This window comes from Apteryx mantelli, chromosome 7 (genome assembly GCF_036417845.1).
Source record: "Apteryx mantelli isolate bAptMan1 chromosome 7, bAptMan1.hap1, whole genome shotgun sequence".
NCBI classification, from domain to species: Eukaryota; Metazoa; Chordata; class Aves; order Apterygiformes; family Apterygidae; genus Apteryx; species Apteryx mantelli.
Window position 1 is genome coordinate 45,358,030 of NC_089984.1, and position 14,525 is coordinate 45,372,554.

Consider the following 14,525-nt stretch of genomic DNA (forward strand, 5'->3'; position numbering starts at 1 on the left):
CTGAAGTGCTGAAACTTTTCTGGACTTTACTTGGTATGAAATCTGATATTTCAAGAATGTGGAAGTTAATACAAGTTCATTAAAACTCATATAGCAAAGCAGACAAGGCTTCATGATTCTTATTGAATGCAGCACTTTTTCCAAAGTCTTTTACATTACAGAAAAAAAGAAAGTATTAGAAAGACAGCATTACAGGTCAAAAGTACCATTAACAGCAGGGAAATACAATCTTGTAACAAAGGATGTGTTGGAGAATGACATGGAAAATTAATCTAGGAAATAATTAATAAGAAAATAGTGGACAGTTGCTATACTGGACACCAGGTATGGACATTTGCTTCACTAAGACAAATTGCTTCTTCAAACTCAAAAATACTTGAGGTTTCCAAATGCTGGGCAGGGGAATTTAACTAAGTAGGTGAGTGCTGGCAAATTCAATGAAACAGCCCCTGGAAAGAACTAAAAATAAATAAATAATTGAATAAACAAACAAATTAATAAGTAAAATGCAGAAGTTTGAGGACTGGGATTCATACCATTATCTTGTGAAACATAGGAAGTTCAAAGATCTGAAAACAGCTTATACTGAATCCTTAATTTTCACACTAGACAGCTGAAATAGTCCACTCTCTCTGCTTTATTTAATTTGTATTGTTACCAAATGCCCAGATATAAGCCACATAAAACATATACTGTATGTTCCATATTTAAAAAAAGAAGAAAAGTACTTAAAGGTGAAATAAAAAGTTTGTGTGTTATGGAACACAGTTTGACAGAGAAGCTGCAGTTCATGCAAGGTTATCTAATTAAACAGTGAAAGCAAGGAGGAAGGAAGCATACATTTATATTATATTGTATGCATGAAAAAAGTATTTTGCATGTCATGATTTTATAATTATGCTCTATATAGCCCTATAACTCTATCGGGTTCTAATTAACTATAGCACAGCAGCTAGCCAAGAACAGTATCTCTTTAGTGTCATTTTAATGCTCTACGAGGAACAAAAAAATTTATCACAGGAAACAGACATTACCATCTTACTGGAAAAAAGACTTTTAAAGTTTTTTAGTTGCAATGATGATCAAAGCTTTGTATTTTCACTAAATGCTAAATTATTTTACATTTATTTCAACTGTTATCACTACAAACAAAGTTATAAAATATGTTTTTAAAACACCCATGGGTGATTAACAGAGCATGAAACTGAATCTACACATAAAAAAATTACATCTAGGATTTTGGAATAGTTTAGTATATCTTCAATAAAAGATGCTTTTATGTTATTCATGAAACCCTTATGGAAATGAATTAAGCAAGCCTTATTAAACATTCCTATTTAATGCTACCTTAAAAAAAAAAACAAAAAAAACCCCTGCTACACACTAAGTTAAAAATCAATGAATTCAGAATAAGGTGCCTTAGTAAATCTTTCAGCTATGTACCTGATAAATCTTCCATTTAAAAACAAAATACATCAAGGAAAAACATTTCCAAATGCAAGTACTGACAATGATACATCCCAAACCCATTTAAGCCTCAATGTCCAAAAATACTAGCTTAACTTCCTTTAAGACCTGTGGTGCTCACCAGGAAAATTGTTTTTTGCAATGTTTCAATGGAATTTAATGTCTAATTCCAGATATTCAAACTCAAAAATCTTTTGTAGTAGCTTACATTTGTCCAAAAAGTCAATACTGGAGTCAAGGTAAATAGAAATCTAAATTATTCTTTTAAAGGTTTCACTGAATTCAGAAAAGCATAGAGTAGTAACTAACTGAAATATCTAAAGGCAACTTTGACATTTAATGCAATTATTTTAATATGAAACTGCTTACATCCAAAACAGAAATCAGTCAATCAGCAAAACATACATTTTCTTAAGCTGACTTCTCCTTAGGCTTTACATAAAAGTATTTGGGATACCTTCAATGCAAGATATGCACCATGCACACTGTAATAGTGTTCTTATTATGAAAAGTCTGACACAAATCATGTAATAATTACATTGGGTAAACCATATAACACACAATTAAAAACTGATGGATGGATTTCAGAAAGATCTGAAGGAGTAGGAATAGTCTGTTCTTCTGCTTTCTCTGTAGGAGAACTGTAAGAATCCTCTTCCACTAGAAAAATAATTTTAAAATATTGTTATTTACAAATATGTTTGAATATGAGAATGATTTCAAGTGCAGTATTTTATCACTTCTCTGCTTAATAACTTTCCTCTCTTTAAAATATAAATAATTGCTGCTATATCCAAGAAAGATTTTCTGAAAAAACAGAACTAGGCAATGTTTGCAATCTGAAATGTTCCCCTCTTTAATTCTATGACAGCGTAAATTATAATTACTAGGATTTACTTTATTTACCCTTGTTTTAAGAGCAGAGTCCAATACAGTGAAAAATATCTGTAAAATTTTATATACAGTAAATTAAAAGACGTTTTATGTGCAACAGCCAATACAACTCAAAAATCCTTATGCCCTCTCCAACAAGATGCCAGGCAGGTTTTTGCATGTAATGTGTGCTTTATAGTGTGGACTGTCTAATGACTGCAGGTTTAACTTATCTTTTTGCATTCTATAATCTATACCTATAGGACTAATCTACAATGCACTGCAAAAATAAATTTATATTGTGCATGTCATGCTGCTGACCTAACTTTTCAGTCACACTACTTCATTTTATAGCACTTCAGCAGAGTGAACATTTTAACTTTTGGTCAGCTGTGACTAAGCTTCCAGAAAGAAATTTTACATATTTAAAATATACTACTCCAATTGTAATATTATCAGTGGTCTTCCCACTTTTAATTCTTGTAAGAACTCTTAATTCTTATAAGTGTCACAAAAATTTGTCTCATTTGAAAGACTGCACTCATACCTGCAGACTACCCATGGGTCTTCAGCAGAATCAACCAATCATAATAGATACTTAAGAGAAAAAGCAGGACTAAGATATAATTGTATGTTTTAATACAAATCAATGACAAGGTAGTAAGGACATATTAAGGTCCTTCATTTATTTATTTATGTAAGGTCCAGATTCAAATGATTTGAGATACGAATCCATACTGATTATCTTCTTTGTCTGTATTGATTCCTCATAACTGCATGTAAGAATTTTAAGTTTCTAAAATTCCTATAATGATACATAGTTAACGCTCAGTTAATAGTGTGATACAATATAAGGCTACTGTAGCAGTATAATTCTATATGTCATATCTTTTAAAATGGTTTAAATTGTCTTTGTTCAAAGTATGCTATTTTTGTATTTTAATTTAAACAGAAAAGCATGCTTTCTCAGATCATTACTTAATTCAAGGTATACATTGATAATTCATTCCACAGCCCTCTGCTGCTTGTACATGTAACAAAAGAAAGCAATACATAAAATTATGGACTTACTGATTAAACTACCAGGTTTTAATTCTGTTAACATGCAATGCCAGGCTTTTGTACAAAGCTTTTTAATTCTTACTTTTAACTGAATCACTTTTCCTGTGGATCTTGCTCTTTTGAAGAATACGGACTGTCTGCCCAGTTGTTTTCCCAATTCTTAACAAATCTGGAAAGAAATGTGGTAATTTCTACGAGTTGTTAATGAAAGTTTTGAAAATCAAGAAAATACAAAGCATACAGCCTGATGTTTTCACATTTAAAACTTAAAGGATACTACTAGAAATTTAATTTTTTTATCTCTGAAGGTATCAGTTATCTTCAGGGGTTTGTTTTGTTTTGTTTTTTTTTACTTCTGCAGCTGCAGACTGTCAAATCTCAGGACACTGCTCCTCAACATAGAAATCTTATTCTTACCACAGGACCACAAATGCATCCTCCACTTAAACTCATTTCACTTCCTAACAGGTTATTTTTCTGTTTGAAAGACCAAACTGTCAACAGCACATGGTAGCTCCTGCACGCTGTTCACCTCTTATAGAGATCAAGCAGACCAGGACTAGAAGACTAGTCCAAGGAGACTGGGACTCCAGGCAAGTTTTGGTTAAAAAACAAAAACAAAAAAACCCCAACACACTAATTCACAGAAAGAGGAGAAAATAGATACACACACCACATGAGCACATACATACAAATGTCTGAAGAAATCCATACGCAAATAATGAAGAACACAAATACGTACTCTCAGACAAAATTTCTAGCCTTTCTGCATTCTCTTGCAGAGTAGTGTACCACTGGTTGGCTATTACAGAATGAACACCAGTAAGGCTTAGAAGCATTGCTGTGTCTGTTGGTCTCTCCAATGCAATACGCGGACAACTAAAGAAAATCAAAAGTAAGAGGTTAATAAAATAAGAAAGTACATAAAATGCTGTGTACAAATATATCAAAAAAGTAATTAAATAATTGATGCTTCTTAATAGAAGGGGAAAGGGAATTTTATAAAACTTTCACCATACAAAGAAAAATGCCAGATTGCTAAGCATACAGTAATTTTTAGTATTTCATACAGCACCTTATATTTAATACAAAGCATTATGGTAACTTTCCCACTACATCTTCACATGACAGAACTTACCCAGCGGATTGCTCCCTGTGATAGTACTGTTTTGGATGTCTTAACAAATGGCAGTGGAAGGATAAACACATTAACTGTTACAAAATACTGCAGAATACCTTTTATAATACAGTGAAAATGCTGGGAAAAAGGTGAAAAGAACTGTTTGGTTCTGTTTAAGTTCCTGAAGGGATAAAGAAAACATCACATGAAGTCAAAGCTTGCTCTTTGGCATGGTCAGGTTAGAATGAGCATGGCAGTAATTTTGGATGCTTAAAACAGAATCACTTCTTCTAAAGTGGGATTCAAATTTCTTCTGCTGAATATTTAAATAAGTATTTTGGTATTATTGTTTTAGTGATGGGAGGGAAGTGAAACACTGTGTTGTTAAAACTGCAGTAAATTAGAAGCTGAATCTTGCTTTTGTCAATCTCTGCCTTTCACGGTAACTTTAGCAGAAGATGGTAACTAAAGTTTTCTATGATCTCTTTGGAAGATGCTGTCCATTAAAGTGAGACTTCAAAAGCACAGAGTTGGAAAACTCATTTGTCTTGTTTTAGGAAGTGACTGTTTTCAGGAGGGGAAAGAGGATGTTAACAATAAAAACACTAGGATCTTTTTAAACAGTCAGAGACCTGTGTATATATGTACACAGGTGTTTATATCTTGCATACAATTCATTGTAACTTACATCGTTGCATTCATTAAACTTGTGAGAGACTTCTTGCTTATTAGCTATATTTTTAGGAAGAGTTTTTTTATATTTCTTATTCATGGAATGAAAAATCAGAAAAGTCAGAGGGATTTTTGCGGACCTGAGGATTAGATACAAGCTTGAGTTGGCTGCTGTAATATGGCTGTCCCAATAATGATGTGAATAAAAGTACATACATTTTGATTTGTTCTGTGTTAAGAGTATAATTTGGCTACCTGAAAATTCACCATGTACTAAATAACTCATGATTAACATCAGGACACTAAAACTATCCTTCTTGCTTTTAATATCTTAAAAGTTATCTGTAAAGTGGTGCAATCTGTCAAGAATTCATAATGGACATAAAACAGAAGTATACAAGCTTTGCCACCTGTCAACTTAAAAGCAAGGAAAACACTGAGATGCTTTAAAAACTAAAAGCCCTGATTAATAACATTAAAGAGTCTGAAAAGGTCATTTAGCTTGCCAAAATAATTTATTTACATAAAAATCTGGCTGACAAACTATTCAGTGCACGAAACTCTAGAAGGACTCTTAACAGTTCATCTGGTGAAGGTCTTTATATATTTAGATGTACATATTTATATATTTTTAAAGATCTTTATATATTTAACTGGAATCTTTGGAGACTCTTGAGCTCACAATTGGCAGGTAAGGGTCACATAGCTAACATTCGGTGTCATATTTTCTCCATCATTGCTGTATCACACACCTTTGATCCTATTTAGCCCCTATGTAATGAATGGAACAAGAAGATAAAGAGGCTAACTCCGCACTTAGATGCGGTTATGAGCCTTTCTACTTGCAGAAGTAAATGAGAATATTTACAACTTAAATTTTTAACTTTATTTTGAAATAAAAAATAATCTGCCTTACTGTAGATCTTACCTAAGTAAATTTATCCTACCTTTTGTGGATATCAGAGCTTGTCACTCGCTGATAACTTTGCTTTGATTGCACCAGATCCAAAAGTATCATCAAATGGCATTCTAGAAAAAAAGAATCTGTTATAGTAAGAGTATTCACACTAATAATAGTGTCTAACAAAATAAATTTAAGCAAAACAGACCTTTCTTAAGTCAATGACTTTCTCAAAGTACAGTGTAAACAGCTAATATAAAATTTATATTTTTCAGCCAAAATTGTCTAGTCAAAGATTAAGGAAAAGAACCCTACCAACATCACCTTAAATTATCTGAGGTAAATCTGCTATATTTTACCATAGTGTCTACCAGGTTTTGCCTATGCCACCTTAGTATAATTAATAATAAGGTCCATGTACCACCTAATTACAACTAGTAATTGATATGATTCCATTCTATAATCATAGAATCTTGTAAGGTGGAAGTATGGAAAAGTTATCGACCTTACCTCCCTTCTTCAAGGTAGGACCAAGGTACATCCCAAACATTCCTTAAAGATGTTTTCCTTAAAGGACTCCAGCGAAATAACTTGGAATATTCTTAGAATTAGAAAGCTTTCCCAAGTGTCTGGTTTGCTGCAGCTTAAACCTGCTACTTACAGTCCTATCCCAAGCAGATGAGAACAGTTAATTAACTTTCTCTTTTGACGGCCTTTAACATACTTGATCCACCTTCTGATTCTGTTCTGTAAAACTGCCCCTTAGGCAGTCAATTCACTTGTTAATGATTAGCTGATTAACACTTGTTAATGATTAGCTGATTATTTTTACTTAAGTGTAACACCACCCTGTAGCCTTCACTGAATTACATCCTGTTATTTATTCCCATAAAGCAAGGTTAATTTGAATTCTAATCCTGCATTTCAGGAGTTCCTGAACCACCTCTTTCTCAGGCTGGTCTCATTTCCAGATTCAGCAAAGATATCCTCTATTTCATCATCTAAATGACCAACAGAAATGTATAATAATATTGGATCCAGGTTAGAGCCCTCAGGAACCAAGCCTGACCCAGTCTTCCGGTTAGACTGCATGCCACTGAAAACTACACCCTCTGAGCACTCTTTTTCAACCATTTTTGCTCCCAATAAATAGTAAATCCAACAATATTGGATATTTCCCCACCTTGCCTATAGGAATTTCACATCGTAGAGTCTGATAGAGTCTCACATAGGGCATTCGTAAGGCTCATTACCATGCCATGGAAGGAAATGAGGTTAATTCAATGCAGTTCACGGCCAGTCCTGACTATGTTATTTGATTTCTTATTCTGATGTATTTTCTGGTGAAATTATGTTCCCTGGCTCTCCTTCATCCTCAGTTTTTAAAGACAAGAAATGTTTGTCTTTTTCAAGTATTCTGGAATGTCACCTGCCCTCCATGCATTTGAAAAGATAATTACTAATGACTCATAGATCACATCACCCAGTTTCTTAAGTATTCCATAGTAATTATAATCAGAAAAATACAACAAAATTTAACTTCATCAGACAATTCAAAATTTAACTATCTGATGTCTTCTTTCCTTAGGTTAGCTTAGCTAAGCTAAATGAATTGCTTAGGTACAGCAATAGCTTTAGTGAAGAAGTTTTAGCATAGATCATTTTAGACGCAAAGAAAGCATTATAGACTTTTGCCTTATTGGGCTGAGGAGGAACAGTATTGATGGAATTATTTTCAGGACTAAGCACTAGCAAGTTTAATGAAGGGTGAGATCCAAGCTTGCAAAACTGCTTTTATCAAAAAGGCCTCCATGTATTTTTATATAAAATGAAATGTCTGATGTTTGCTAGAGAACATCAGATTACATATTTAAAACATTTTATATGGTATTTATATCATTGTGGAAGATCATCACAGTACTCTAATAACCAAATATGATTTTTCCAAATGCTGCCAGTTAGCTTTTGCTGTCAAATCACAGAACAACTAGAATAGTCACTTGCAAATAGTATTCTCTATGCATTTGCATTATATTAGGCTGTATCTATATTAGTGAACTAAACAGAGTCAGGGCTTCAGCATAAAATCATTCATACTGTTTAATTATTGGCATATTCCCTGCCATGGTTTTACTGCAGCCCAAGTAGCACTGCCCAGATTTTCTGGGACACAGCTCAAGGAACATCATAGGCCATGAACGGTCCCCAAAAGGCAGCATGAATGAGCCAATCATGCAAGGAAGAGAGCTCAGCTGTCTGGCAACAAGCCAAGGTCGGAGGAGCAAGAGGCAAAGCACAGAAGTGAACCGTGCTGCATCGCTCACCTGCAGAGACACTGAACGGGCCCCAGCTTGCTTTAGTTACTGCTGTAGCCTTACAGACTTAAACACAGGAAATTGCAATCACTCTAAAAAGCGAACAACCATTCTTAATAATTACTCATATCCCTTCAGAAAACTGTTAACTGTGGATAACCAGAGTAATTGTAAAACATTCATTTGTAGAAAAAGTGATAGTGAACTATGATGTACTTGCAGAAACAGATCATATTCAGTAATTAAAACATTTTTTAACATGAAGATTGACTCTACAACAGATTTAGTCTGTCTGCAAGGTAACAGTAATGGTATTGGCTAACAACTAAAAGTTGTACAGGTGGCCAACAAATAGAACCATCCTTTCAGTAATATATCAATACATTTTAAATTAGTTTATTCTCCATTAAAGGCAATAAGGTGCACTGGAGAATTAATCCTGACATATTTTAAGTGCAGGGCACAAGGTCAGCGTTGTCAAGGTGCTCAAGAACTTTCCAAAAGTGGCTAGACCTGTAAATATCTGACCTGTAGACATCTGAAGTCTCATTTTCAAAAGCGACTAAAGTATATAGGAAGATACTTTTCTTTATTGCCAGTAATATTTAGACAAAAAAATGTTTAAATCACTTTGAAAAATCAAAGCTTCCCAAAGAAGATGCCTGCTGCATGACTTCACAATCTGGCATGTACTGTCCCCAGTTTCACATTCCCAACACAAACTAGAAGGAAGCTAACAATTTAGCTGCTCTGACAACTTCAGCTCAGCTCTGAAGTTCAGCTTCTTCAGGATGTGCAAGGGGAACATGAGGACAGAGGAAGACTGGGAATCCAAAATACCAGTCTTGAGTCTGAGCCTCGTGCTATAACACCAGAAAGATTAATTATCTGTGAAGAGGCAGAAAAAAAATTACCTTCTCGGGGTCTACAAAGGTTCCCTAATACAGGGGAAATCATTCCTTATTAATCCAGTATTCAGGACAGTTCTGCTTTGCCTGTGTGGGGGCAAATGGAATTTGGAGAAGTGGTGCTGCCGAGGTTCTCAACAATAAAAAACACTTTGTTACCGAATACTCCGTTCAAGAGAAAGGGAGAGGAGTTAGTGGAAAGATCATCAGGTGATGGCTTAAGTTTTGGAACTTCAGAAATACTGTTGTGATTTGAAATTCCACCATTTGGAAGGGGAGAAGGAATTAAACCATTTGTGAGGAATAAAGAGAAAGCTGCGCAACAGAATAAATTAAATGCAAAGTTTTTTCAATTAAAATCCTCAACCTTGAAAAAAGCCTTTCATTGCTAACTTCAATGCTTCGTAATGATACAGCACAAAATAAATAGAATTTTGTGATTCCTGGAAAATAAAAGTGGTGTAATTAAAAATTATTTTGGAGTTTGCTTATCTCACTTGGGATGTTCATAGCAACCAGTCTGTTGAGTAAAATATGAGACAAGAATCTCTCCATCCCATAGAATAGAAATGCACTGCAGTTAGTCAGCAGCTGCTCCCATTCAGCTTGGCTGCAAAGAAAGGAAGTTATTTTTGTGGTAATATTTTACAAGAATATTTTTCAGAAAACATCCATAGCAAACACTTTAGTTACTCCAGAAATATTTATTACAAAAACAAGCATGCAAAGCAAGGAGACAAAAAAAACTGCAGAATTCTATGGAAACAGTAGTAACTCATTTGACCTACTGCCTCATAATTAGTTTAATAAAGGGGTATACCTAACTTAGCAACATCTCATAGCAAGCAACAGACAGACTGTATTTTTTAGATAACTACCAGACTCTCAAAAAAAAAAACCCAACTCGTTGAAGTACGTATTTGTATAGCTTTGAAATAACAGTATTTAGTCTAACATTCAAAGGGAGTATTCAGGTATGCACCCTTCAGGGTATGAAGAAATTAGGTTTTGAGAAGAGGTGCAAATATTCACCTTAGCTGGCAGCAAAAACTGTGCAATCTGGCAACAGCTATATCTTTGTAATTGTTATGAGAAACACTAGAACACCTACATCACTGTGTATTTAACCTTAGTAGAGAAGATTTTAAAGCACTGATTAAACTATCAGTTATAAAGAAAGGTCCAGGGATGACTGTGTTGCCTCACTTACAGGACTTATACTGCTTGAGGCCTTGAGGTGCCTTTTAGGCTTCTATTTCCATGACTGTAAAATTAAACTATTTTTATAGAGAGCAAAGGAAATAAACTGCATAAAATTATAATAATTTTGCCATCAGCTATTTGAAATTGTAAACTGAGAGATGCATCTTCAGTACTTTGTTTCTGAAATCTGTGCTCAAATCTCACAGTTAACTCAATGTGCATGGAGATGCTACAGTTTTTAATACTTGGTTTTAAAACCAGCTACAAATATATTTTTGCACAGCTAGAAAATACATTTATGCTTATACATGCTTATGACAATCACCAAGGAGTGCACCAGTAGACATTTTGTCAAAATCAGAATAGCTACATATACAGCAACTCTGATGCAACCAGTACGGCTATATCACTTTACGGCACTGTATTCCAGATCCTTAAAATATTCTGTCTACAAATCTGCAGACACTTTAGAAACAAAGACAATGGCTAGCTATGTGTTTACTAGCTCTTAGCACAATGCCACCCTGTTTTTTGACTGAAGCCTCTGGGAAGTACAACATTATAAAAAAGAAACATAGACAAAACACGAAAGCAGATGAAATATTACAAACCTTGGAACATGTGCGCTACCAATAACTCCTTCCCACCGCAATGTAAATGGGTCATGGTATTTTTCTAGGATTTCCTTTATTTTTTGTGAGGGACTTACAGCTTCTGTAATATTAGAATTTCATCATTATGAGCTTAGTATACTATAAAGTACAATGCACAGTCCTGTCATTTAAAAATGACAATATAATATTTAGCCTTTTTTTAAGCCATCATTAGATCTTAATTTTTATGACAGGCAAGTCTAGTTTTTTAAAACTGTAGCAATTGTGACATTTTCCCCAACTAGGTACAATTGCTTATATATTGCCACTGGAAAGGTATACTGTATTTTGCAACTGAGAAGGATAATTCAATAGACAGCTTAAAGACTGAAGAAACACAAAGAATAAACTCCAGATACCCTGAGAAAAGTGTCAAGAGTTGAAAAGACCAGAATTGCTCACGCAGTTCTGTTCCAGGGACTCAGAGGACTTAAGTAGATAGAGAAAATAAATCAGTTTCCAGAGCCCTCAATTTAAATCATTTCAGAAAACGAGACTCCAAACTGACCTACATTCTCCAAGCACGTTGCATATTTAATGGTAATTCATCTTCTCCTTTTTGATTATATTTTCATAATACTGTAAATTAAAGATACACTCAAGTCCAGATGTTGAGTACATTGTAAACAGCATTAAATTTTAATCTGCTGTGAAAGTGAAACTGCAAACATATGCAGATGCATGCCATTATGCTACTGATTGTTCAGTAATTTCCTCTGTGTTGAGATTAGGTTTATTAAGTGTCTCAAAGAGCTCTGTTTAATCATTTTTGACATTCTATATACACCTAAGTTTATTAACAGATATGACTCCATTAAACTATTGCGCATAGTTGGAGAAAAAGTGAGGTAAAATTGTATTATTAAATTACTTTGTGTCAGACTGAATTAATACAGTAAATGCTTATGGCTTTGGTAAATATACTCTACAAGAAAATGGCAATCATTACAAATATCCTTACACTAGTGCCTGTGTCTGTCTTAGTACCCTTCACTTCTCAAAGGAGTGTAAGATAACATGCAAAGGCTTTACTTGTTACATATGCTTTACGTATATGTAAGTATAATTTATATTTGTAAATATTAATTGTACAGTTATATTAACATTTAAATTACATATTTATATTTAAGTATACTATACATAAAAATATATTATATTTAAATCATCAGCTTGAGATATGCTGTATAGGTGTGCTGAATCCCACTGTCCCTGTCCCAATCCATTCCCATTCAGCACCATTTGTTCCAAGCCTATTCACAGCTTTCGTGCGGATTTCTTCTACAACAAAGATTATACAAAGCATCATATCCTTTCAATTAACCTATATTCTTCCCTGCACTACTGATATTGTATCTTAATGGTATATATTTACATAATTAAGAAACATGATAACAAGTTCTTGAAAGAAAGCTCGTGTTTTCAGTTGGATAATATAATAAGAAAGATTACTCAAGCAACTATTTGTTCAATATTTAGTAATATGAAAGAAATGATAAGACAAACTAATTTTCTTTCCTGAACCTGGTTTTATTGTTTCATTGATGCACCATACTGTTCTGATGAAAAGCTACATTTTTTTTGTCAACAGCTCAATGTCATGACTTCATCTTCTGTTACACAAATTTCTAAATTGAGTAGGTAATTTGTGGAGCAAATATTATTTAATATATATTACCTGCTTCTCTTCCTTCATTATAGGGATCCACAATATCTGATGCACAGCTAAGTGTAAACAACGAAATGAAAACAATGAAAACAATGGAAGTTTATCTTAACTGATACACTTAGCTAATAGTTTGGGAAAGGATACATTTAAAATTATGGGTATCAACAGACAGGCAATTAGACGGTAAAACACGATTAATGGGTGCCTACAATTAAAAAACATATATTTTCTTTTACAAGCAGAAGTCTTAAGTAGATACACCAGTATTATATCTCTTGGGTCCAACAACTAACAAAAAGACGTCCTGAAGTTTTGAAGGTGAGATTAAAAGCAGCATGATATTCAATTGCCAACTGAAACTAAAAGCATAAGCTAAACTGCATTATATACCATATATATATATATATATACACACACACACACACACACACAAATGTGCATATATATATAAAAGATATATTTATAAAAAATATGGTTATATACTATATACAATGTACCATATTGTTAGGGGGAGGTAGTTCTAGTAACTTTAAGCACCTCCCCTGGTAAATTGTTAAATATGTCGTATTTACACAGAGAGTATGATTTTCAAAGAAACAACTCTGTAGTTATTGCAAAATCAATAAGAAACAAGATTCTTATGGCGTTCTGTAATATTTATTCCACTTCAGCCTTCTAACATATATATAATTACCTTCTATGCAAGTCACCCTTAGTTCTTTTCATGAATGCATATCAAGAAAACCTACACAAAAAAATTTACAGAAACTACTACAATTCTATAATAAAATTTTTTACAAAATAAGAACTACTCCTATGGAGTTTATTTAAAGAAGTGGGAGAGTTTACCATTTTGACATTCTTTTTCTGATCAACTTCTGTTTTTGGTTCCTTATGCACCTCAACATGTTTTTTTACTTCAATCTCTGTAGAATTGAAATGAACATTTTTTTTTAATAGGCAGTTTTAGAAAACAAAAATTTCTTGAAAGATTACTTGTGCTTGTAAGGGTGTAATAACGACAGATTAAGCTAGAGAAACAAAAATTCATTTCACGTAACAGCAATGCAAGGATGTTCCCCAAACCCTCTTGCCTAAAAATAATGGCTTAAAAGTGGATAAGAAGCAAGAGACATTATCCCTTAGACATGCACATGCTTTATTACATTTAGGAGGGTAGAGCTGATCAGTAATTAGTGGAGCACTTCCTAACCCTATTAAAGTATCTATTCATTGTTGATGTTACTGGAATAACCAAAGCTTCTGTGATATATGCAGAGATCATGAGAAAAAAGTATCTCACATTTGAGTCTTATTTTCTATATTTCTTTAAGAGGTTTCAAAGAAGGACGAGAAACTGGTTTATTTCTCACTACACACATGGCTATTGCCCAAAGTACAGGTGTCAGTTATCACTGTAGTGCACAGGAAGCTGGGGGAAATTTGAGGTATGTGTTAATACTCATTTGGCTACTGCTTCTCTTCTCCTTCAGTGGCTGCTTTCCTAATTGCATAAACAGAGACTTTACAGCTACTCTTCCTCTTTTATTTGCTTCTACAATTACACAGCCATAATATGTTTCACTTTGAAAAGGGGTAAAACAGGAACGAGAAAAAATTACATGTTCTAAAATTCCTATTTCTAACAGACATATAACAACATGTGAATGTGTATGTAGATTAAA

At 33.6% G+C, this 14,525-nt stretch overlaps 1 protein-coding gene across 1 annotated transcript in view; it reads right to left on the reverse strand.

Moving 5' to 3' along the window:
- CFAP46 (cilia and flagella associated protein 46) overlaps positions 1–14,525 on the reverse strand; it is an 86,534-nt gene continuing 72,009 nt past the window's right edge. Inside the window, exons 51-59 of the mRNA XM_067300399.1 lie at positions 13,690–13,766; positions 12,985–13,045; positions 12,850–12,885; positions 11,133–11,235; positions 9,816–9,928; positions 6,142–6,223; positions 4,145–4,281; positions 3,485–3,571; positions 1–2,127 (exon numbers count right to left, since the gene is read on the reverse strand). Of these exons, the coding sequence (XP_067156500.1) occupies positions 1,991–2,127; positions 3,485–3,571; positions 4,145–4,281; positions 6,142–6,223; positions 9,816–9,928; positions 11,133–11,235; positions 12,850–12,885; positions 12,985–13,045; positions 13,690–13,766 (833 nt within the window). The 3' untranslated portion in view covers positions 1–1,990. The remainder of the gene's footprint in view (positions 2,128–3,484; positions 3,572–4,144; positions 4,282–6,141; positions 6,224–9,815; positions 9,929–11,132; positions 11,236–12,849; positions 12,886–12,984; positions 13,046–13,689; positions 13,767–14,525) is intronic.